The 26431-nt window shown below is 46.3% G+C and overlaps 1 protein-coding gene across 3 annotated transcripts in view; it reads left to right on the forward strand.

Moving 5' to 3' along the window:
- The first annotated feature begins 5635 nt into the window (after positions 1 to 5635).
- Positions 5636 to 26431, forward strand: part of limk1a (LIM domain kinase 1a) — a 53285-nt gene continuing 32489 nt past the window's right edge. The window contains exons 1-4 of one of the 3 annotated variants that reach the window (XM_069912079.1): positions 5636 to 5954; positions 7134 to 7230; positions 24233 to 24371; positions 25633 to 25742. In XM_069912079.1, the coding sequence (XP_069768180.1) occupies positions 5897 to 5954; positions 7134 to 7230; positions 24233 to 24371; positions 25633 to 25742 (404 nt within the window). In that variant the 5' untranslated portion in view covers positions 5636 to 5896. Of the gene's footprint in view, positions 5955 to 7133; positions 7231 to 13579; positions 13762 to 15169; positions 15378 to 24232; positions 24372 to 25632; positions 25743 to 26431 lie in introns of those variants that run through there. The other 2 variants (XM_069912082.1, XM_069912080.1) reach the window with 2 other exon arrangements.

The raw sequence follows: 26431 nt of genomic DNA on the forward strand, positions 1-26431 counted from the left end.
GGGAAAATTGGTTGGTTGGGGTTGGGTGTTGGGTTTTTCCTCCTTTGCCTTTTGTCAGTGAGGTGGGCTCTGCGGTCTTCTTCAAAGGAGGCTGCTGCCCGCCAAACTGTGAGGCGCCAAGATGCACGGTTTGAGGCGTTATCAGCCCACTGGCGGTGGTCAATGTGGCAGGCACCAAGAGATTTCTTTAGGCAGTCCTTGTACCTTTTCTTTGGTGCACCTCTGTCACGGTGGCCAGTGGAGAGCTCGCCATATAATACGATCTTGGGAAGGCGATGGTCCTCCATTCTGGAGACATGACCCATCCAGCGCAGCTGGATCTTCAGCAGCGTGGACTCGATGCTGTCGACCTCTGCCATCTCGAGTACCTCGACGTTAGGGGTGTGAGCGCTCCAATGGATGTTGAGGATGGAGCGGAGACAACGCTGGTGGAAGCGTTCTAGGAGCCGTAGGTGGTGCCGGTAGAGGACCCATGATTCGGAGCCGAACAGGAGTGTGGGTATGACAACGGCTCTGTATACGCTTATCTTTGTGAGGTTTTTCAGTTGGTTGTTTTTCCAGACTCTTTTGTGTAGTCTTCCAAAGGCGCTATTTGCCTTGGCGAGTCTGTTGTCTATCTCATTGTCGATCCTTGCATCTGATGAAATGGTGCAGCCGAGATAGGTAAACTGGTTGACCGTTTTGAGTTTTGTGTGCCCGATGGAGATGTGGGGGGGCTGGTAGTCATGGTGGGGAGCTGGCTGATGGAGGACCTCAGTTTTCTTCAGGCTGACTTCCAGGCCAAACATTTTGGCAGTTTCCGCAAAGCAGGACGTCAAGCGCTGAAGAGCTGGCTCTGAATGGGCAACTAAAGCGGCATCATCTGCAAAGAGTAGTTCACGGACAGGTTTCTCTTGTGTCTTGGTGTGAGCTTGCAGGCGCCTCAGATTGAAGAGACTGCCATCCGTGCGGTACCGGATGTAAACAGCGTCTTCATTGTTGGGGTCTTTCATGGCTTGGTTCAGCATCATGCTGAAGAAGATTGAAAAGAGGGTTGGTGCGAGAACACAGCCTTGCTTCACGCCATTGTTAATGGAGAAGGGTTCAGAGAGCTCATTGCTGTATCTGACCCGACCTTGTTGGTTTTCGTGCAGTTGGACAATCATGTTGAGGAACTTTGGGGGACATCCGATGCGCTCTAGTATTTGCCAAAGCCCTTTCCTGCTCACGGTGTCGAAGGCATTGGTGAGGTCAACAAAGGTGATGTAGAGTCCTTTGTTTTGTTCTGTGCACTTTTCTTGGAGCTGTCTGAGGGCAAAGACCATGTCAGTGGTTCCTCTGTTTGCGCGAAAGCCGCACTGTGATTCTGGGAGAATATTCTCAGCGACACTAGGTTTTTCTCTTCCCCTTTCTGGTCAAAGAGGCACCAACAGCAAACTGGCCACAGATAGATGTCACCAGAGCATTGGAGTCAGTTGGAGGAGGGCTGGTTATTATTGGAGTGATTATTGGCAGAGTTGGTGGTCAGCAGAGGGTGATGGTATCCTTTCAGCCAATCCTCCTTCCCACCTTCTACTTACCCCTCATTCCACAATCTGTCCTATTTTACTCATTGGAGATGGTGAAAGAATGCACCTCCTACTAACTTTGTCACAATCTCTTTTAGACCCAGCCAGATGTAGAGAGATTGTGTTCACCATGGTTTATCACTCCCAAAACATGGGGAAATGGTGCATAATTTGGGAAGATCTTCAAATAGTTAACTTATAATAGGATCAAAGATGGGACATATACAACCACTCAAGGTCAAATTCACACACTTCTGTACCAGACAGCTCCCACCAGTAGGTCAACCAAAAGGAGTAGTAGAAAGGAATACACTGGAGAAGTGATGCTCCCCAGATCCCAGAAGTGACTTTTTGGATACACCTCATGACAGACATTTAGTCAGAACAACACCCCCAGATGAATCAAAGTGTGGATCATCAGAAACTGTCAGGAAGAGTCAAATTAGAGTGTCAGTCGCTGGAAATCTCAATTACTGAGTTAAATTACAATCTCCCCGGCTCACATCTGTCCAAGTCATCACTAGCTTATTTTAAGAACTCAGATGTTTTTCTTCCCAATATTTTGCAGGTTATATAATCAAACTTGCTATTAAAGTTCCATCCTTCCACCATCTCTGAATGATTCAGGTCCAATACTATGACCACGTCCTCTTTACTAGGAATCGGTTGTAGCGCGTCGAATGACTCATAGACGTAGATTGAAACTAAGGTTTTTATTATCAAAAGACTGGAGCGTAGTACGTCAAGGTTGACCAGTCCAGACTGACCTGGGTCTGGTGAGGTGTAGCACCTTATGACCTGGCCAGTAGGTGTGGCCACGGCTCTCAGCCAATCGTTAGCACTATATACGAATAGATACAGAAGTGATAGGATCCCAAGACAAATTCCAAATTAAGAAAACCACTAGAAACCTAAAATAAAAATAGAAACTGTAAGAAACACTCAGCAGGGACAAAATTCTGAGAAACGTTACAGATGAAACCTCCAGACCCAGTATTTTCTGTCTTCAGCTGTTTTGTTTTCTATTAGAAATACAAAGTACTTCAATTTATTCCAATAAATAGATGGTGAAGAGGTGCTGTAAACAAGCAGGCGAACACAGCTTCAGCATCAGCTTGCAATAAACTGAACACATTCATGTTGCATTGAGGCTTATTTACTATATGCTCAGCTCAGCCAGTTGCAATATAATTGATAAGGCTTTGCAATTTTCAACTAATTGACTACACCCTGACCCCAGGAAAACTGTTTAGTGACGCTGGTGGAGTTGCAGTGTGATGAATTCTTCATTTGTGTGACCTTCAGTATAATCGTGGCGTGCCCCTGTATCTAAAATACAGGACCGAAGTCAAATTAGTCTTTAAATAGGGCGAACAGAGGAGTTAAATGTTCACTTTAAAGGCTTGCATCAGCGAACGTGATCTGGAATGTTGCAACGGATACTGAGAGACCAAGCAGAGGGTGTGAGGTGATACACTGGTGTAGTCCCAAGTATATCCAGGGGAGTGCCCTGCTATAGTCCCGAGAATTGGGGAGTGCACTGGTGTAGTCCCAAGAGTTCGGGGTGTGCACTGGTGTAGCCCCCAGTACTGGGGGAATGTACTGGTGTAGTCCCCAGTATTGGGGGGGGGGGTGCACTGGTGTAGTCCCCAGTATTATGGGGGAGGGGTGCACTGGTGTAGTCCCCAGTATTATGGGGGGAGGTGCACTGGTGTGGTCCCCAGTATTGGGGGGTGCACTCGTGTAGTCCCCAGTATTGGGGGGTGCACTGGTGTACTCCTCGGTATTATGGGGGAGGGGTGCACTGCTGTAGTCCCCAGTATTCGGGGGAGGGGTGTACTGGTGAAGTCCTCAGTATTATGGGGGAGGGGTGCACTGGTGTAGTCCCCAGTATTTGGGGGAGGGGTGTACTGGTGTAGTCCCCAGTATTATGAGGGAGGGGTGCACTGGTGTAGTCCCCAGTATTATGGGGGAGGGGTGCACTGGTGTAGTCCCCAGTATTATGGAGGGGGTGTGCACTGGTGTAGGCCCCAGTATTGTGGGGGAGGGGTGCACTGGTATAGTCCCCAGTATTATGGGGGAGGGGTGCACTGGTGTCGTCCCCAGTATTATGGAGGGGGTGTGCACTGGTGTAGTCCCCAGTATTGGAGGGGTGCACTGGGGTAGTCCCCAGTATCATGGGGGAAGGGTGCACTGGTGTAGTCCACAGTATTGGGGGGTGCACTGGTGTAGTCCTCAGTATTATGGGAGAGGGGTGCACTGGTGTAGTCCCCAGTATGATGGGGGAGGGGTGCACTGGTATAGTCCCCAGTATGATGGGAGAGGGGTGAACTGGTGCAGACCCCTGTATGATGGGGAAGGGGTGCAATGGTGTAGGCCCCAGTATGATGGGGGAGGGGTGCACTGGTGTAGTCCCCAGAATGATGGGGGAGGGGTGCACTAGTGTAGGCCCCAGTATGATGGGGGAGGGGTGCACTGGTGTAGGCCCCAGTATGTAGGGGGAGGGGTGCACTGGTATAGTCCCCAGTATGATGGGGGAGGGGTGCACTGGTGCAGACCCCTGTATGATGGGGGAGGGGTGCACTGGTGTAGTCCCCAGTATGATGGGGGAGGGGTGCACTGGTATAGTCCCCAGTATGATGGGGGAGGGGTGCACTGGTGCAGACCCCTGTATGATGGGGGAGGGGTGCACTGGTGTAGGCCCCAGTATGTTGGGGGAGGGGTGCACTGGTGTAGGCCCCAGTATGTTGGGGGAGGGGTGCACTGGTGTAGGCCCCAGTATGATGGGGGAGGGGTGCAATGGTGTACTACCCTGTATTTGGGGGAGGGGTGTACTGGTGTAGACCCCAGTATGATGGGGGAGGAGTGCACTGGTGTAGTCCCCAGTATGATGGGGGAGGGGTGCACTGGTGTAGGCCCCAGTATGATGGGGGAGGGGTGCAATGGTATAGTCCCCAGTATGATGGGAGAGGGGTGAACTGGTGCAGACCCCTGTATGATGGGGAAGGGGTGCACTGGTGTAGGCCCCAGTATGATGGGGGAGGGGTGCACTGGTGTAGTCCCCAGAATGATGGGGGAGGGGTGCACTAGTGTAGGCCCCAATATGATGGGGGAGGGGTGCACTGGTGTAGGCCCCAGTATGTAGGGGGAGGGGTGCACTGGTGTAGTCCACAGTATTGGGGGGTGCACTGTTGTAGTCGTCAGTATTATGGGAGAGGGGTGCACTGGTGTAGTCCCCAGTATGATGGGGGAGGGGTGCACTGGTATAGTCCCCAGTATGATGGGAGAGGGGTGAACTGGTGCAGACCCCTGTATGATGGGGAAGGGGTGCACTGGTGTAGGCCCCAGTATGATGGGGGAGGGGTGCACTGGTGTAGTCCCCAGAATGATGGGGGAGGGGTGCACTAGTGTAGGCCCCAGTATGATGGGGGAGGGGTGCACTGGTGTAGGCCCCAGTATGTAGGGGGAGGGGTGCACTGGTGTAGTCCACAGTATTGGGGGGTGCACTGTTGTAGTCGTCAGTATTATGGGAGAGGGGTGCACTGGTGTAGTCCCCAGTATGATGGGGGAGGGGTGCACTGGTATAGTCCCCAGTATGATGGGGGAAGGGTGCACTGGTGCAGACCCCTGTATGATGGGGGAGGGGTGCACTGGTGTAGGCCCCAGTATGATGGGGGAGGGGTGCACTGGTGTAGTCCCCAGTATGATGGGGGAGGGGTGCACTAGTGTAGGCCCCAGTATGATGGGGGAGGGGTGCACTGGTGTAGGCCCCAGTATGTTGGGGGAGGGGTGCACTGGTGTAGGCCCCAGTATGTTGGGGGAGGGGTGCACTGGTGTAGGCCCCAGTATGATGGGGGAGGGGTGCAATGGTGTACTACCCTGTATTTGGGGGAGGAGTGCACTGGTGTAGTCCCCAGTATGATGGGGGAGGAGTGCACTGGTGTAGACCCCAGTATGATGGGGGAGGAGTGCACTGGTGTAGTCCCCAGTATGATGGGGGAGGGGTGCACTGGTGTAGTCCTCAGTATTCGGGGGAGGGGTGCACTGGTGTCTGTCTGGAATGCTGCAGTGGCTGCGTTCGTGTGCAGTGGAGTATACCATCGCGTCCTGAGCGTTGCAGCATTGCACCGCTGCTTCACCTCCCCCCGCCCCGCGGGAAAGCTCCGCTGCTGATCGTTGACAGTGGAGATTGCATTGGGTGGTCCCCCAACTCCCAGTCCTCCTGTCCCCCCTCCCGCTGCAGGATTTGCACGGCGCGCTGAGCGTCCTTCCGCGAGTCCTCGGAGCAGCCGCCGATTGACCAGCTCGCCGGCCGGGCCAGTGCAGCGGAGAGCGGCGGCCGGGCGCGGATGTGGTTGATGCTGCTGTGCTGCACCTGGAGGGACGATCGGATGGGAGAGGAGGAGGGTGGGTACAGGCCGCCCGAGACCCCCAGCGCGTCGGCCGGAGCGGGCGGCTGCCCCGGGTGGGGTTGGGGTTGGGCCCGGCGGCTGCGTTCCTCCCCCCGCCCGTGTGTGCAGATGTTTCCTGGCGGCCTCCTTTCATGGGGACTCGCCCCGCCTGGAGCACCGTGCGGCCGCTTTGTCTGTGCCGACAACACCGGGCTCGCCTGCATCATCCGGGGGGGCCTCCTAGGCCCCACCAGCATCATTGGGGGGAAGCACCTGACCCCCTCCTAGGCACCGCCAGCATCATTGGGGGGGCACTTGACCCCCTCCTAGGCCCCGCCAGCATCATGGGGGGGGCACCTGACCCCCTCCTAGGCCCCGCCAGCATCATTGGGGGGGGGGGCACCTGACCCCCTCCTAGGCCCCGCCAGCATCATTGGGGGGGGGGGCACCTGACCCCCTCCTAGGCCCCGCCAGCATCATGGGAGGGCACCTGACCCCCCTCCTAGGCCCTGCCAGCATCATGGGGGGGGGGGGGCACCTGACCCCCTCCTAGGCCCCACCAGCATCATTGGGGGGAAGCACCTGACCCCCTCCTAGGCACCGCCAGCATCATTGGGGGGGCACTTGACCCCCTCCTAGGCCCCGCCAGCATCATGGGGGGGGCACCTGACCCCCTCCTAGGCCCCGCCAGCATCATTGGGGGGGGGGCACCTGACCCCCTCCTAGGCCCCGCCAGCATCATTGGGGGGGGGGGCACCTGACCCCCTCCTAGGCCCCGCCAGCATCATGGGAGGGCACCTGACCCCCCTCCTAGGCCCTGCCAGCATCATGGGGGGGGGGGGCACCTGACCCCCTCCTAGGCCCCGCCAGCATCATGGGAGGTGAGGCACCTGACCCCCTCCTAGGCCCTGCCAGCATCATTGGGTGGGGGCACCTGACCCCCCTCCTAGGCCCTGCCAGCATCATGGGGGGGGGGGCACCTGACCCCCTCCTAGGCCCCACCAGCATCATGGGAGGGGAGGCACCTGACCCCCTCCTAGGCCCCACCAGCATCATTGGGGGTGGGGAGCACCTGACCCCCCTCCTAGGCCCCGCCAGCATCACCGGGGAGGTGGGGGGGGGGGGGGGTTTGTGCACATGCTCAACGACGCTCATTTGCTTCTTGTATGTGATAATTTGCCCTCTTGGGTTGCAGGGGGGTGCTTGCCTTGCTGTGCGGGATGCGGCCATTCCATCTATGATGGTCAGTACCTTCAGGCCCTGAACACAGACTGGCACAACGCCTGCTTCAGGTAGGCACCCAAGCCCCTGCCTCTTTGTATGTTGGTTATTGTCTATATTTTAAATGTAAATTCTGCTGAGAACATTGCACATGTACTGGCTGCACCCAGTAGAGCACATGCTGTGCTGTACAAAAGCTGAAATGTACTGCTCACTGCAGAGTACAGAGATGTATCATTCCTGTGTGTCATATGGTGCATTGGAGTGTCAAACACTAAGGTATAGTTTCAGAATAAGAGGTTTCGGAATCAAATACATGGTGTTAGGAAATGAAAATTAACTAGCACAACAAGATCAAAAAGTAAAGCAAATTCACTCTTGTGGAAGTGGATTTACTTCCTGAGAACAGTCGATTTATTTTTTTGGAGATCTCTATCCCGGAGAGCTGTGGAAGTGTTATTTTTAAATTTGGACATCTGGCCACGGTAACAGGCCGACAAGTCTGTGCTACCCACTAACCCACGCACCCCCCCCCCAGTGCGTTTTTGAAGGGTGACAGGAAACTGGAAAACCCCCTCCTCCCGGAGAAAACCCGCGCACAAGCAGGGTGAACGTACAATCTTCTTCCTACAGACATCGCGGGACTCGAACCCCGGTCCGACTGCTGGCGCTGTGAAGGTGTTGCCCAGAGTGTAGAATTGTTGAATTTATTCAAGGTGGAGATTATTGGGATCAGTCTGGAAGGTGAAGCTTGGTCATGGTCAGATCAGCCATGATCGCATTGAATACTGGAATGAGATGGTGATTAAATGTCCAATCCTTGCTTTGGTTGGCTACAATCTTTTGTTTTCAAGCAATCTTGGGATTTCAGATATAAATGATTTCCCACCCCCAAAAAAAAATTGCCTACTGTTGTAGGGTCTTTGATTGCTCTTGATAAAAGCAAAACAATGGAAGGGTTCAGAAGCTGTGGACAGCTTCTCTGAAGGAAAAACAAAGTTCGAGTTATTGACCTTTTTTCGGAATCTGAAATCACTGTGGAAAATGGATCTTGACCTGCAGTGAATAAGAGGTGGGGGAAGAACAGAAGGGTTTGTGAAAGCAAAAGGAATTAAACATCAAAGGTGACAATAGTGAATGGGGGGTGTAATGGGGAGAGTAAAGAGATATCGGTGTACATGGGAGTATCAGAGCCATTGCAGTAAGTAATGCTGATCTTGTGTCCTGTAGACCCACACAGAAAGCCGCATGTCTGCATTTTCCTGGGCAGGGATGTACATTGTTGGGCTGAATATGGGGGTCTGGTTCTTGACTCTCGCTGGGCATTATATTCTCGCTGGGGGGGTGCAAGCCTTGTCTCTGCCTCTTCATCCTCTGACAGCTAGGGACATTTTAAAACTATTAAAATTCAAGTAAATGGTTTTAAGAAATGAAAATTAACTAACACACAAACACCACGGAGTCATGTAAATTTATTGTAAAGTAAACTTGCCTTCCCATCAGCTCCCAAATGTTTGTGTCCAAACCCCATTGAATTTGATGGGTTTTGGATCCTGCAACTGGGTCTGTCCTGGCCCAGAATCATACGAGGTTTTCCATACCCCAGCGTGATGCAGGGAAGCTCAGTAAAATTGGATGGTGCTCCTTGAGTCCATCTTGAGAAAGACTGATACAAACCCCTGAATCTTTTTTTGAATTTGAGCCTGTATGTTTCCAGGGTTTTTATTTGATTCATGGCAGTTCCATTTGAAGCCATTGGTCACAACCAACACTATTCCTCAAAATTAAGTTGAGCTCCATTAAGGCAACAGAAGGAGCCACTGCTCAGTTCATCAGTTGTGAATTGATTTGCAGTGTTTCCATTAAACAGTCATCAGTTTGCATTTGATCTCCCAGCACTGAAGTGATCAATGAATTGTATGGGCTAAATCAGGGGTTCTTAACCTTTTTCTTTCCACTCACGTATGTGAGTGAAGTAATCCCTATACCATCGGTGCTCTGTGATTAGTAAGGGATTGATTAAGGTGGTATGTGAGTGGGGAGGGAAGGTTGAGAATCTCTGCTCTAGACCCAATTGTTACTGAAATATTTTGCTTGAGAGAACTTGTCATTGGCCCATTTCCTTTGGAGTTATGAAGCCGTGCACATAACGAGTCACATACCACCTTAAGCAATCCCTTACTAATCACAGAGTACTGATGGCATAGGGAATACTTCAAGTGTTACGTGAGTAGAAAGAAAAAGATCGAGAACCCCCTGGGCTAAATGGAAGTACAGTAAAATCCATATTATCCCGAATTCAAGCAACAGGCAAAATAATCACGGAAAATGTATGGGTTTAAAAAAAAAAGGGTTTAAAATTGGTGCACCTTGCTGTAGGTTCTTCATTCACGCTGCGCACCATCTCAGGCAACTGGAAACTCAACTTATCCAAGATCTACCAATCCCAGGGGTTTTACTGTATATTTCACCTTCACAGTGGAAAGGGAGGTGGTAAAGGGGTTAGATCTACAGTTGCACAACTGTTACTGTGAGAATGGAGGCTGGTGAAGATGCGAGTCAGGGTTCCCTACATTGAAGGTGGATTATTGCATGGGTTTTCAGAAAGGGGAAGAATTGAGAGCTAAAGTATAGCAAATGGGTACGGTTGAGAAAACCTTTGAGGAAGAAGGAACTTGTCAGAAGTTCTATTTGAAGCTGGCTTCTCCAGGACAGATTGAAAAATTAAGGAATGTAAGAATCTACCTGAATTTGGAGCGAGGAAGTATACACAATAGTGGTGAGTGTGGTTGCTGGCAGTCTTTTGAATGCAGAAATAATGAGTTGAAGATGCATTAAATTATAACACAGAAAGTGTCTGCAGCCCTGATATTCCCTGGACTACCGCGGTTTCTTTCTCTCAAGGATTTTTCCTTGTAGAAGTTCTGATCCATTGCCCTTGCATGCAGGAAATTGCAAATTGTTCCTATTCCTTGTAACGTGCAGATTGCAACTTTAAACCTGTGCATCGTTATCTTTGTTCAGCTCCTTAATTTGCTCTCCCCCAAACCATTTCAAGATAGTGTTTACCTTCAAATCTGTCTTCTGGAAAGCGACCCCAGCTTCTCCAGTCAAACTAATATAGTAAATCTTTTCTGAATTCTCTTTGGTACTTTCACATCCGTTACCTTCCAAAGGTCGGATGACTAAAATTGGACACAACTTTCTAGTTTTAGGCCAAACAACGTTTTAAGAAAAGTTGAAGATAACTTCTCTGCCTTTTCACACTGTTCCCTGAACTGTAACCACCAAGATCCCATAATTATGTGGGAAGAGACTTGAAAGAAGAACAAAAGAAGTGAATAAATGTCAGATGTTAGAATTTTTTTTTTAAATCAGAAAATACTGGAAAAATTGGACAGGAACAAACAGATGATGTCATTTGTGGATCATGAGGTGCTCGAGGGGCTGTGTGTGGTTGGGATGAAGGTTATGAAGGAAGATCTCAAGAGATGAGAGAGTGGAAATCATTCGTTGTTTTAATCTGTTTCTGGAGCCTCCTGCACATTTTTCAGATTCATTTTCACTTCCTGTTCTTGCTTAAACTGAGACATGCCCTTTATTTTGCCGGGTACTATTCTTCCCTCATCTTTGCCTGGCTCATCTGACTCTTTCCTGCCCTTTGTCCTCTCCATTTTCAAAGGATAGGCTGGTGGCCAATAATTGCAATAGGACTACCAATTCTCACAGCTTGCCTTGTCTGCTCAAACCACCCTGCTTCCTCAAAGTCTGTCCCTCTCACCCAGTTTCTGTCTTCGTCCGTTTTGACCTTTCACACAAATGCTTCTGACATGTTACATTTTTATTTGTCACTTGGAGATCCCCTTCCATGAAGGCTCATGCGGCTCTCGCTGTGCCTGCTCCATTTTCTGTAGTTCTCTTCCCCCAGGGCCATGATAAGGTTACCATTGTCTTCTTTCATGTTCAATGGATTGGATCCATTTCTACCACTAAACACCATTTCCCTCTTCTTACCTGACCTCCAGGAAGCTTTTCTCCTTGATGCCATCACCAAACCGACTTCTGTGGTATCATCCTGTATAATGCATTTCCTGTCCTTTTACCTAATTTCCTTGCTATCCAGGGCCCCCAAACGCTTTAAGTCTAACAGTGATGACAGTACAGTTCTCAGTTTGGGATCCTAAAGCCAGTCTTCTTTATTCCAAGAAGGCCCAAAATGCCATGCGCCATGAGTGCTCCGTGCATGTAGCTGTGCGTACAGCCTTTCCTCTGTCGCCTGGCATTTCCAGTCAGCATTCTGGAGGTGCTGTCCTTCTGATGAATCCCTGGTTTGCTCTTTCTACCACCCTCTCTGCTTGTGCAGTAAGTGCTCTCACAACTATAGGAGATGAAATACCTGTCCTCTTTATGTCTTTCCTTCCCACCAACCAAGAATCTAGGCAGCCTTTAAACATGAAATAGTGATTCCTTGAACTTCTTTAAATTCCTGTTCATTCCATCCATTGTTCTCACCTGTCAGGAAGATGCGACTGCACTTACTAAGAAGAGTGAAGTGGGCAAGGCTACCGGCCACCATTATGTCAGCCTTCTACAGGAGCTCTATCAAGCTTGTCCTGGCTGGCTGCATCAAACTGTGATACGGTTGCTGCAGAGAAATGATAGGTCAACCCACAGGTCCATAAGGGTGGCAGAGAGGATCACTGGTGTGTCTCTCCCTACCCATCGACGTGATCTATTGGGATCGCTGTCTGAAGAGGACGTGCAAAATCATTGAGAGCCCTTCCACCTGCACACAGCCTCTTTCGGCTGCCGTCGGGAAAAAGATACAGGAGTATCAGAGCCAGCGCATCACCAGGCTGAGGAACGGCTTCTTCCCACGGGCAGTGAGAATGGTAAACGACCAAAGGAACAGCTCACACTAACCATCCGAGACTCTCATATTCATGAAACAATATTAATTTATTTATTTGTATATGTGAATACTTGTCCTGTCTTCTTTGTCTGTATGTGTGTTATGGTTGGTTGTGTGTCTGCGTATTTTGCACCAAGGACCAGAGAATGCTGTTTAGTTGGGTTGTACTTGTGTAATCAGATGACAATAAGCTTGACTTGTTCATTGAATTTCTGCTACATGGGAGTAACAAATGTGGATTGGGTGACTACTTTGCAGAACATCTCTTTTGGGTCTATAACAATGACCTTGAGCTGCCAGTTGCGTGTTGCTTGAATTCTCCATTACCTTCCCAGTCTGACCTCGGTTTTTGCCTCTGACGCTATTCTAAGCAAGCCCAGAATAAACTTCATCAGGAGCACCTTTGCGTCTGTCTAGGAATCAATTTTGAATTTGATAATATCAGATATCCAGCCTTTCCTGTTGAGCTGCAACTGGCCAGTTCTTATGTGGGGTTATTTACCTGGAACATTAACTCTGTTTTCACTCTTGTCAATGGATGCCATCTTATTAGAGTAGTTCCTTATCTCTGTCCTGAATGTTGAGGCTATGCCCCCCAGTTCTGGTCTCCCCCCACCAATGGAAACAACTTACCTTTCATTATTTTGTACAAGATCCTCTCTCATTTCTTCAAAATTCCAGCAAGAGCGAAAGGCGATCTCATCTAAACCAAGTCTGACAAGCTGTATGTGAGATAGATGTTTCCCAGGCTTGGAGTTTTCTGGAACCAGAGATCGTGACCTCAGGTGTGTGTGTCCGCTAGGTAGGAATGTGGTCTGGAAGCCAAGGGAGCCGCAGCCCAAAAAGTTTGGGAACAACTGCATTAGCCGAATCTGGTATGATTTTATAGGGTTTTTTTTGGGTGTTCCGATATAAATAAATGGTAATTGTTCTTCGCTTTATGATATTTTGGCTTACAAAAGGTTTCATAGGCACGTTCTACTTTCGGATAGTGGGTATTAATAGAATACACATACATTCAACATTCACAGTAACAGTGAAACGTACTTGCCCCAACTACCCCATTAAAACTATCAGTATATTTAGCCAACTTTTGCTTTTATAATATTAATCATGTACATTTTCCAAAGAGTTGGTAAGGTTCCATGAGGTTCAGGGGATACCTTTAATAAATTAATACCTACAATATGTAAATATGGGCACCAATTTTTTTTTAAGTGTCATATTTGTCTCAAAGTATCATATAATCTTTTACAGTTTTGATTATGGTCTTTGACCTGAAACATTTAACACACCTCCGCAGATGCTGTTTCTAGCATTTTCTAACTTTATTTTGGATTTCCATCATCTGCAATTTTCTTTTCAAACTTCAAGTACTGTGGAACAAGACCCTTTGGTCTTGGGAGTGTCCGGTGGCATTACCCCCAAGTCATGTGGTTTGACTTCTTCATTTCACAGGAAGTGATGTCATCCCTGCAAGTGGGTGTGTGACACTTGGAAATGCCCGATCACATTTCCAAGCTGGTGCAGAATGACGCGTCACTTGAGGGGAAAATTAACTTATTTCAATTGTTTAAAGCTGATAAAATGGTGTTCTGCAATTTTAATTTCTCAATACTGTTTGAACACGAGCCTAAGCCACAGAATATGAACTCGTGCCTGCATCTGCCAGACTTCTCAAAGTGAAGAGGTAATTGTCAACTGAACTCAACAACTACAGTTGTTATTTTCAGCAAAATGCTTTCTAAAGAAAATGCAACTGAAACAATGTTAAACCTGAGTAATTTTAGAATTGCAGTGTTCATGTAATAAACATTTGCAGAGCTCAATTGACTCCAATATGTGCTGTACGTTTAGGAATGTACTAATTGAGTTGCACAAGAGATTTAAGAATAGCTAGAACAGGAATTCAGTTCTTTGTGTGAAATATATTTAATTGGACTTTTAAGATTGTTTACTTTGCAAAGGATGTGACGGAGGCAAACAGGGTCAAGGCAGGGAAACAAAATAATTACGTTATTTATAACTTGTCTCCCATGCCCGACTTCACCCACCCCATACCCCAGAATGAAACAGACTGCAGGTTAACACTTAAATTGTAGATGCTGGACATTGGAAACAAAAATAGAAAATGCGAGGAAAAGCTCAGCAGGCTGGGAAGCATCTGCGGAAAGGGAAACATTTGCTGTTTAGGTCTGCAACCTTTTGTCAGAACTGATATTGGTCTATGTTGAGTTGTTGAGAAAAATGAAACGAGTTGTGCTATTCTGACTGGGCATTATCCATTAATTCTATAAAGGGGAGGTATCTTGTTCTCAAAGTTCAAGCAGGCCACTCTAGAAATTTGATCATGCCTTTAAGTCATCATTATCCCAGTCCCACCCTGTAAAATTGCTTCTTCATTCCTCCCCTTCTCTCCTTTTCCTCTCCCCCCCCTCTCTTTCCCCACCACGATTCCCACCCTGTACCTGTCAAGATTACTGATCATGTTGGGAAACTCATTTTTTTTAACTTGGCAAGCCAGTAAATGAGGAATAAAGTCTATAGACTGAGCTTCTAGTTTGGGATTTTTTTTTAAAGACAAACAGCATGGTAACAGGCTATTTTGACCCACGAGTCTGTGCCGCCCAGTTTACACCCAATTAACTTACACCCTCTGGTACGTTTTGAACGGTGAAAGGAAACTGGAGCCCTCGGGGAAAACCCACACAGGCGCAGTATAGCTACAATCTGTATACAATGGCCCTAATTCTTTGAACAAGTGGGAAAAGTTGGGTGTCAGGGGGTTGTGATTGTGAACGGAATTGTAGAGTGTTATGAAGTTAAGGAATTGGGAGTGGTTATCACCAAAATAAATTACTGCAAACTGGTATTGTCATTGTGAACCTCTTTCTCTTCTGTATTATTAACTTCTCCAAACTAATTCCTCCTTAATAAGTGTGAAATTGCACTTGATGCTTTTGGTTGCTCTCAATTCTGTGACTGGAGCAGGTGACAATTTCAGGGGTTTTCCTCCCCTGTGCCTTACTGTTTGTTGCCTGGAACAGGAAGTGGGTTAGCTTGTGTGTTGGTGTTGTAAGTTGAGGTCATTATCACTTCTGGTGCATGGTAGGACAGCTAATTCTGGATTCCAGTAGTGTCTACAGGCTGTGGCAGTTGCTTGCGGACAAGTGCTTGTCTGAAAGCGTTTAGGTACTCCAGCCCTTTGACCCAAGACTTGGATAAACCAGAGCAGAGTGACATCACCCACATTTGGAGAATGTTGTCTCACTGTTATAGAGTTCAACTCTCAAACCATAGGAGCAGGTAAGTAGTAGAGCTCCCAAAGTGTCACCCCACCCCCCCCAACCCTTCTTAACGCTGGACAACCACGTTTGTAATCTGCTTCACTTCCTGACTGAATGTTGATATGGATTTGTTTATCTGAAGAGTATACTACTAAGTGTCTCTTCTGTGGCATGTCTCCTGGGCCTTTTCCCGGTCAGCATCTGGTACTGATCTTTTTTCATCTGTTAGACTTGTTTGTAGCAGAACTTCAGATACTGGCTATGGCTTCTGAACTTTGATTTGGTCTGTTGTACCCACCGTCTCTACTATATTAATGTGTGGTGTGATTTTTTTTTTCCACCTTGTGACAGACCTGTATGCATTTGCCCTGCTCCCCATGTTGTACAGTGACACAGACAGATGCCCCCCACTACCATGGAGTTTTTGCATCCCATTAAAATGAGGGAGAATTGTTAAAAAGACAAAAGTTTCTGTGAAGTCCTGAACCAAATGTAGAAGTTAATTTGAATGTGCCCAACAAGATCATTGTGGGTTAGGAAATAAGACGATGGAAGGGCCACTGTTTCTTAACACTTACCCAGTCTTTCTTCCTTCACTTCTCACAACCCACACCCAACTTTTCCCACTGAAATAGTTTTAGTCACACATCGGTGACTGAGGGATGTGTAAGAAGGGAAATCTGCTGGAATCCAAAACATTGCATCTATCTCCTCAATCCTTCCCGCACTTGTAGTCATAGATTTAGCGTGGGTAATTAAAGATCAATCCCAACACTGGCTTCACAGCCATATGATCACCCAGACATAAGCTCACCACCCCAGCTCCCCACTCCTTCCCTTCCTTTCTTTCTTACCCTTGCCTCTGGCATTCATCCTGACACTGCCCCCCCCCCACCCCCCGCCACCTTATTCAGCCATTTGCCTGATCTTGGCGTCCCTGATGAATGTTCAGTCCTGAAATCACTGTGACTTTTCCTCTCACACTGAAGCTTGGAATATTTTTCTACATTGAAGGTATTGTAAGCAAGGAGTCATGCTCAATCTATTGCCATCCCTTTGTCTCTTGGTTGTGATGGCTCAGATTATCTGTAAACCTTATAAGGATTGCTGAAGCGAAGACTGCAGTACATCCCCTAGTGTATGACACCTATGGGGATTGGTGGATACTGGATAAGTGAATTTTCCAGTAGCTTGAGACTACGTGTTTTGTGTGATTGGTGAACTAATGACGAGGTTTGCCAATTTTAAATTTCCGCATTTTTTTTAACCAATTTATTTTCTAAAATTTCTCCCCCGCCCCCCACCCCTGGTTGCTTGAATTCTGGCTAACAGGGGTTTTACTGAATTTTGAAGTGAGGCAAGTGCCTCAATTGCCTGTACCCAGAGCCTGTTCCTTGATCCCTTACTCACTCCATTCTTTTCATGGGGGTCCTTTGGACCATTCCCTACCTTCAGCTCAGAAAGGGCCTGGGCTATTTGCGGGTGATGGTTGGGGTTCATAGTCACAAAGCAGGCTATCAAGGCAGCAAGGTAAGGTCAGAAGTTCTTCCTTAAAAGTTCATCTTAGTAGGACTTCATCTTTGATGTTATGACAGCCATTTTCTTCTAGGAGTGCACAAGTAACTTTGAAGTGTAAATGAAAATGCTGCTTTTTGATTGCTACTCTTTTTTAAAAATGACTAGATTGACTTCTGTAAAGCCCACACCTAGCGTGGCTCGTGTAATTGGTTCATCCTATGTTTGATTTGTAGCTTGAGCCTATCAGGGTTTTCCGAATCGCTCGTTATGTTGGAGGGGCAGACATTCCTGAGATAGATGAGGGGGAGCTTGGATATGCGACAGCTTGCTAACGTCAGGAGCAGGATTTCACATAACCAGGCCCTTAATAACCTGAAGGGATGTGTTGGCCATTTGAAAGCACACAGCAAGGTCTGTTCTGTGTTGCCAGTCATGCAGTAATAAATACTCTGTTGGTTCACAACTTAAAGTAAGCTGTGTAATTCCATCCCATTAACATTTAGTGGAAATGTAATGTATTTTAACAAAATAAAATTTGATTTGGGGCAAGTATTGTGTTTTATGAAATGGGGGATTGGATCTTTTTCATGGATGGGATTAGTTAAAATCACAAACCAGCTACTACCTACCCCCAGCGTCATATAAGTGAACACTCAACACAGCTTTAAGCAGGTCAGACAGCCTCTATGGGTAGGAGTGGTCACTCAGTATTGTAGATCCTTTAACGACTAAAATAAAAGGGGAGATGTCATATATAAAACGAGAAATGTTGGAGGAGGGACCTAGATGTGAGAGGATACAGAATCAATGGCGCGAGAAGCCGAGGTGGTGGGGAGGGGGGGGGGGTGGTAGGGAAGGAAAAGGGGAGAAAATAAGAGATAGAACCAGATGCGGGTGAGGGTTGCCAAAAATTGAAAAATATCAATGCTCATGCTGCAAGGTTTAAGGCTGTTCAGAAGGAATATGTTATGCTGTCCTTCAAGTTTATGTTTGACCTCACCCTGACAATGGATGAAGGCCACCCCGCCCCCCCCCCCACTTTTCTCCTGAATGCAGCGTCATTCAGTCCCCATCCACTAACATTCTGCTTGGCTGAACTGGTCCCCTCCCTTCCAATTGCTTTGACTCCTCCCATTTCCTCTAGATTCCAGGGTGTAACTCTAGGCCCTGGTTACATCTACCTTTTTTGTCAACCATGTGGAGCAGACCTTGTTCCAATCCTACTCTGGTATCACTTCCCAACTCGTCTTCCGCTACGTCGACTGCATTGTTGCTGCCTCATGCACCCTTGCAGAATTCACGGATTCCATTTACTTCACTGCCCAAGTTCCACCCAGGTCTTAACTTAACCTTGTTTATTTCTGACACCTCTCACCCCCCCTTCTTTGACCTTCCTGATAAACTATCTACGGGCACCTATTACACACGTACAGCTACCTGAATTTTGCTTCTTCCCACCTTGCCTCTTGTATGGGTGCCATCCTGTTCTCACACTTGCTCTGCTGTATCTGTTTCCAGGATAAGGCCTTCCTTTTCCCAGAACTCCAGAACATGTGAATTGCCCTCATTGTCATTAACCCTATGTCCTCTATTTTTTGTACTTCTGCCCTTACCCCACCCTCCCCTGAGGCAAAACATGAGCAAAGTCCCCCTGGTCCTCACTTTCCACCAACCTCCACGGCCAACACATTATTCTCCGACATTTCAGTGCGATCCCATGACACTAGCCCTATCTTTCCCTCCCTACCCTATGTGCTTCTTGCAGGGATACGTCTCTTGTTACTCCCTAAGTCAGCTCTTTCCACCCCACCCATTTTTCTACTGTAAGCTGTAATTATAGAAAAACACCACCATACATCTCACTTCTTTCCCCCCGCCCCCCCCCCCCCCCCCCCATTGAGAGTCACAAACATCTTCTCGGTGAGGCAGTGTTTATCATACACATCATCCAGTCTAATCTACTGCATTGTGTTCTCTGTGTTGCCTCCTCTTTGTCACTGCAGATTGGATGACCACTTTGCTGAACCCCCCACACTGTTTCTGAGCTCGAACTTCCTGTCCCCAAGCATTTTAACTCCCCAAACCATTCCTCAGCGACATGTCTGTCCACTTCAGCGTTCAGACCCAAAATGTTGACAGACCCATGGATACTGGCTAACCTGCTGAACTCTTCCAGGTTCTCTGTTTTTGTTCAAGATTCCAGCATCTGCAGCTTTTGTGTATCTCTACAGCTTTAAGCAGATTCCGAACCTTTGATAACACAAGTGCAAAATGAGCAATGCCAATCACAAAAGTCGGGCAATTGTGAAGCCCTTACTGGCCATTTTGCAGAAATTAGAGAAGGGAACAACAATACTTTTATAAATGTTGAAGGAATGGACTCATTTAAAATTTCACTTTAAATTTATTGAAGCCACTCCTATTTTCCACATCTGTCCAGTGGGACTTGGGCATTGTTTCTTTAAAAAAAATTTTATTTTTCACACTATGAACCATATTGACCAAAATACACATAAACATTTCCCTCTTGAATATACACAGTGTCATTTTCTCCCCTTTTTCCCTCCTTCCCAACCCCCTCCCCACCCACTAAACGTTCAACATATACGATACATTAAACCCATTAAACAATGTCATCACACAATGAAAATAAACAAGAAAACTGTGTCATCTACTTTTACATACTCGGTCAGTTCATTTCGTCTTCTTCTCCTGTCATTTTAGGGGGTGGAGGTCCGCGGTAGGCCCTCTCTATTGTGTTCCATGTACGGTTCCCAAATTTGTTCGAATACTGTGATGTTATTAAATTGTATGTTATTTTTATCAATGGAATACATATATTCATTTCTATGTGCCATTGCTGTATTCTTAGGCTATCTTCTGATTTCCATGTTGACATTGTACGTTTTTTTTGCTACAACTAAGGCTATCATAATAAATCTTTTTTGTACTTCATCCAAATCGAGGCCTAGTTCTTTACTTCTTATATTACTTAGAAGAAAGATCTCTGGATTTTTTGGTATGTTGCTTTTTGTGATGTTATTTGATACCTGATTTAGATCTTTCCAAAACTTTTCCACTTTCTCACATGCCCAAACTGCATGTACTGTTGTTCCCGTTTCCTTCTTAGAGCGAAAACATCTATCTGATACTGTTGGGTCCCATTTATTTAACTTTTGGGGTTTGGTGTATAGCCTGTGTAACCAATTATATTGTATCATGCGTAACCTCGTGTTTATTTTATTTCTCATAGTTCCGAGCATAGCTTTTTCCCATGTTTCATTCTTTATCTTTATGTTTAGATCTTGTTCCCACTTTTGCTTGCGTTTACAGCTAATTTCATCATTCTCTGTCTCTTGCAGTTTGATGTACATGTTTGTTATAAATCTTTTAATTATCATTGTGTCTGTAATCACATATTCAAAACTGCTTCCTTCTGGTAACCTCAGCCTGCTTCCCAATTTGTCCTTCAAGTAGGTTTTCAGTTGGTGGTATGCAAACATTGTACCGTGAGTTATATTATATTTGTCCTTCATTTGTTCAAAAGATAATAATTTATTTCCCAAAAAACAATTTTCTATTCTTTTGATCCCTTTTCTCCACCATTCTCTAAAGGAAAGGTTATCTATTGTGAAAGGGATTAGTTGATTTTGCGTCAGTATTAATTTTGGTAGTTGATAATTTGTTTTTTTCCTTTCTACGTGAATCTTCCAAATGTTGAGCAGATGGTGCAGAACTGCACCAGCTTTTCATCCTACTTAAATAGTATATGTTCACGTACCTTCTCCCCTATTTTATGTAGCTCTACCCTGGTCCAATCTGGTTTTTCCCTTGTTTGATAAAAATCTGATTGGTATCTTAATTGTGCTGCTCTATAATAATTCTTAAAGTTTGGTAGCTGTAACCCCCCTTGTTTGTACCATTCTGTTAATTATCTAGCGCTATCCTCGGTTTCCCCCCTTTCCATAAGAATTTCCTTATTATTTTCTTTAGCTCATTGAAGAATTTCTCTGTTAGGTGAATTGGTAACGATTGAAATAGGTATTGTATCCTTGGGAAGATATTCATTTTAATACAATTTATCCTTCCTATCAGTGTTAGTGATAAATCTTTGCAATGTTCTAATGAATTTCTTCATTAATGGCTGATAATTTAATTTGTACAGATGGCCTAGATTATTATCTAGTTGAATACCTAGGTATCAGATTGCTTGTGTTTGCCATTTAAATGGTGATTCTTTTTTAAACTTTGTGAAATCCGCATTATTCATTGGCATTGCTTCACTTTTATTTGCGTTGATCTTGTACCCCGATACTTCTCCATATTCCTTCAATTTCTTATTTAGTTCTTTTATTGATAATTCTGGTTCTGTTAAGTATACTATGATGTCATCTTCAAATAGACTGATTTTATATTCCTTCTCTTTTATTTTTATCCTTCTTATTTTATTTTCTGTTCTTATCAGTTCTGCCAAGGGTTCTGTAGCTAACACGAACAGTGAGGGAGATAGTGGACATCCCTGCCTAGTTGACCTGCTTAATTTAAATTGGTTCAATATATATCCATTTACCGTCACCTTCGCCAATGGTCCCTTATATAATGCTTTAATCCAATTAATATATTTCTCTGGTAGGTTGAACCTCTGCATTACTTTGAATAAATAATTCCATTCTACTCTGTCAGAGGCTTTCTCTGCGTCTAAGACAACCGCCACTGTTGGCGTCTTGTTTCCTTGTACTGCATGGAATAAGTTAATGAACTTACAGATATCGTCCGTTGTTCATCTTTGGACTTGGGCATTGTTTGCCCAAGTCTGGCCTTTTGCCCTGGTCGCTCTTGTTAACTTGTAACTGAGGTTCTGAGTTGGTGTGACTGTGACAACTAGTTCCTTACTTAGTTAGCACTTGGGTGAAGGTTTTTCAGTCCCGTAATCCATGCTATCTTGTAGATTAAAGCCAAATCATCACGTGTCCCCACTTTTATTACTTAACCAGTTTCCCCCTCAATGCTGTTAACGTGGACCTCTCTGATTTCTGCTAGCCCACTCTTCCATATCACTGTCGTCTATCCTCCAGCTCTCCACCCTCTTCCTTCTCCAATCACAGTGCCATTCCCCTTGCTTGCTGGTGTGCTCTTCCTCCCTTATCAACCTATGACCTATACCTGCTTCTTCCCACCCCCCCCTTCCGCAAACCAATTTGTTTGGGTACCTGGTCACATTTTGTCATACCTTGATGAAAGGCTCAAGGCTGAAACATTGATTATGTATCGTTATTTTTGCTACATGCTGCGTTTCTCCATCTTCTTTATAGCCAATGAATGTAGGATCATTATCACTGACTTTTTGAAAAATGTGTTTTGTCTTAATTCTTTATCCCCTCGTCCTTGACATGAGAACAGCATACAGTATCTGAACTGTTTATACACTTGTATCTTGTCTGTCAAATCTCCTCATTCTTTTGTACTAAGAACAACACCGCTTTTTCTTTGCAACTTCATTACTGAGAGCTGCATTACTGGAAATATTCCAGTAATTTGCATCCTTCAAGTTCTAAACTGATTTGATACAAGAAACGTTTTTTAATAATGATCCAGTGTCACTTTTTGACTTTCTTTCAGTGGGGGGGGGGGGGGGGGGGAGGGGGTTCCCTCATACTCTCTAATCTTCTGCATCCTGGGCAACTCTGGGTACTTGCCTAGTTGGCCAGCATGTGCTGCACACTGCAAATGGAGAGAGAGAAAGGGAGGTTGTTGCAGTGAACTCAAAGATGCAAAATGGTCCAGAGGTCATGGGCTGGAGCTGGGAGTTTTTAAAATTATCTTAAGGTGTCGGATGGCTGAGGCTGAGGGTTTCATGAAATTAATGGAGTCTTTGTGTGACACTAGTTTCCCCCCCGCCCCCCGCCCCAACCACCACCATCCACTAATCAGCAGTAGGGAAGGTGAAAACGAGGGCTTTTAGCAGTTCTGGCAAGGCTGCAGGATCAGATCAAAGCTTTGCTGTGTTCCTTGTCAGACTGCTGAGTCACTGTTAATCCCCCCCCCCCCCCCAACCCTCTGATCAGCTCCCTGTGTGGGGTGTTTAGCCATGAGATGCAACTGCAGTGACAACTGCTGACAGGAGGGGACTGAATCGCTGCGTGCCCACCAGTGATGCTTTCCCACCAGTTCACCAGAAACCTGCGGTAAGTAATGTCATTGATCTGTTCCTGCATCAAAAGACATACAAGTGGTAAGTTTTAACTTGCGTTCACTTAGATACCTAATTTGTGTTAATATTAAACACAATATGCTGGATGAACTCAGCAGCATTAGTGGGAGAAAGTAAATAACCTTTTGTGTTGGAACCCTTTATCCAGATCCGTTAAGGCCAAGATGTTTTTCTTCTCTACCCCTTCTGCTCTTCCCCCCCCACCCCCCCGTTTGTTCTCTCTCCCATCCATGCCCATTCTCAACCCCCTCCTCTCCAACCCCACTGAATTCTTCTGCTGTTTCCTTTCACCCCTCTCTCCCATAGACATCTGTCTACCTTGCTCACTAATAACCTGAATACCCCAGAGATTGTCTAATCTTGGAAGATAAGCACTTGGAGGGGATACCATCTAGGAACACCAGGTGCTGTGGTTTTCTGTGAGGGGCACTGGACAAAGTGGCAACTCTGTCTGCCTTACGGGAGACAAAAGGTAAAGAATTTCATGTATGTTACATTCTAAATGTGACAATAATGGAACCTTTACCTTCAATGGGGGGGGGGGGGGGGGGGGCACATGACCCCTTTACACTGGCTTCTTTACCACATTTAATCAGTGAAGGGCTTTGGCTCAAAATGTCCACCATTTTCTTCCACTGCTGCTGTTTGACCTGCTGGAGATTGTGGATGCAGGAATCTGAAGCTAAATACAGTGTCCTGAGAGAATCAGTTTAAATGGACTTGTGGGGGATTTTTGAGGCTTCAACAATCTCCTTCACAGCCTGTAGAAGGTTTTATTTTCTCCTCGGTCTTTACTGACTCCAGGCACACCAGTGGCTCTCCTGCAGACCAGACCTTGCTCTGGTTCAGGTCATGAGCCCCCTTGATGTCCTGCATTGGGTGGTCTGTGCATCCAGTAACATGGGTAGCGTTGGTGACCTAGGTTCAATAACTTGGTAACTTCGTTGCTGAACTTCCTCTACATATTCACCACAATTCTGGTTCCCTCATCATCCTGTTTAGCTGAGTTGCAGGTTAGGCCCGTAGCTTGTGAGGTCCTTAAGTGCAGGTGGTAACGCTGTGCTTGGACTGGAGGCGAACAAGTGCTTAGATCAGAACCTCGCTCTGCCTTGTGTTGCTAATACCCCTGCTTTCTGCTTGCACAGGTGTTGTGAGTGTAACATTCCTCTCACTCATTGGTACTACGAGAAGGAAGGCCAGCTCTACTGCAAGAAGGACTACTGGGCTCGGTTTGGGGAACTGTGCCATGGCTGCTGTGAGCGGATCACCAAAGGGTTGATCATGGTAAGGGTTGCGTACTGGGGCTGGGAGAAGAAATTCAGCTCCAGGGAGAAACAGAGGGGAAATGAACTCTTCATCCCACTGAGTCCACAGCAACCAGGTGTTAACACTAATCGTACGTTAACCCCATGTTTAATTATCCTCACCTTCTCATCAGCTCTCCCACTCGCCTATACACTAGGTACAATTTATGGTGACTGATTACCCTGCAAGTCTTTGGGATATTGGAGGAAACAGAAGCACCTGGAGGATCCCTTGGAGAATATACAAATGTTGAACAGCCAGCATTTGAGGACAGGATTAAGCTTGGGCCTCTGGGTGCTGCGAGATCTGCTCGCTGTGTCTCTGTACTCCCTCTCTGATCATGTATGGCTTCAATGAAGCATTAATATTTGTTTATCTTTGCAGCCAGACTGTCTGGATCATATTGCATGGTTATTACATGATGTCTATACATCAGGTCAGATGTTAACAGAACTCGTGGAATGTACTTGGTGCTTGGATGCAGGAAGGAAATGGACTTACTCCGTCATTAACAACACAAGTGCAAATGGAGTATCGTGTGTGTTTACTGGACTGAAATTGTCACCAGGGATTTTTCACTTCCCTCTGAAAACTGCAAATAGTCAACACCAACTCCGTAAGGTCTTGAGCATAGTGAGGAAAATTTACAGGGTTTTGAAATATGTACTCAGTGGCAGTGTGAAAATCCCTGAAAATGAGATTAACTTTGAGAAACTAGCACACTGGACCAGGAGGGCTATTTCTGGCCCTTTTTAGAGGAGGCTAGATATCCAGCCATCGAAAGTAATGGACAACAAAATTGTGTTTTAATTGGATTACTGGAAATTAAAAAGGGAGAAATTGTTTACTGATCATGGAGTGAATGCGCAAACCCGTCAGGTGTAGGAGTGAAAAGCCAGGGCTGAAAGAAGGTGCAAGAGTAGTTCGGAGTGGAGCACTTTTTTTGATGAAGACAAATTTTTTTTTGGGTGGGGTTGGAAGGAGATTAGTTCCTGAGATTGAAGGAGCAGGTGGCAAAGCCTTTTCCAGTTCCTGTGTCTTCCTGTACTCTTGTGCAACCTAATGAAGGCCGGAGCCCATTAGCCCTAACATCTCAGCCTCGTCGGTACCTCTAACCGTCCGAGCAATGCCAATGGTTTCAGCACAGCTTGCAATCTCGTGTATTCGAGACTTGGCAGCCTGAATGTTAGTGGCTGGATGCATTAATCAGATGTGTGAATCTTTAATGTTTATCCTCCAGGTTGCTGGGGAACACAAGTATCACCCAGAATGTTTTACGTGCCTAAAATGTGGTGCATTTATTGGAGATGGTGACACCTATGCATTGGTAGAGCGCTCCAAACTATACTGGTAAGGACTGTGTGAGGCAATGTTGTACCTGAATGTAAAACTTGCATGACTTGTCCCTGAATGTCCCTGTAACATTTGGTTGTGGTATTCTGTAGGTAACCTGGCATTATTCTCCCTTTGCTTTGATTTGTTTTTTTCGGTGATCTTTCTATCAGTGCCTTGCAGGGCACTATGAGACATGTAAGGAACCAACTAAGGTTTTAATACTGACGAGAATGAGATTGTTGTCTAACCCAGACAGACAGCTTTGCGCTGCCAGTGTTCAGCTTTGAATATCTGTAGGATTCTTAAACACTTCCTGATGTGGTGAAATCTGATTCCACGTTACTCCGCTGTGGATTGAGTTGGCATTGCAAACGTTCCATGAGAGCAACTTGTTCCTGGCCTTCAGACCATAAAGTTTAGTGATGCTTGCGTTATTCTGAGAGGCCTAAATAGTGTTGTGTTTGAGTTAACAAACACTTGGAGCTCTGACAACTTTGCTTGTTGCAGCTTTCCCCCTCGTTGTTAATCATAGCTATCCAGCTCCATTCACGTGCACGTTCTTCAAAAAGAGGATCATTGATTATTTTTCTTTCCAGTTATCTTGGCGAGGATATGCCATCTGAGCAGACTGACTGTTGGATATTTTAGTATTGTACTTTGGAGAGATATCAATTGGCATCATAAACTTGGCATTTTACAGCTAT

The sequence above is a fragment of the Narcine bancroftii genome, chromosome 14 (assembly GCF_036971445.1).
Source record: "Narcine bancroftii isolate sNarBan1 chromosome 14, sNarBan1.hap1, whole genome shotgun sequence".
NCBI classification, from domain to species: Eukaryota; Metazoa; Chordata; class Chondrichthyes; order Torpediniformes; family Narcinidae; genus Narcine; species Narcine bancroftii.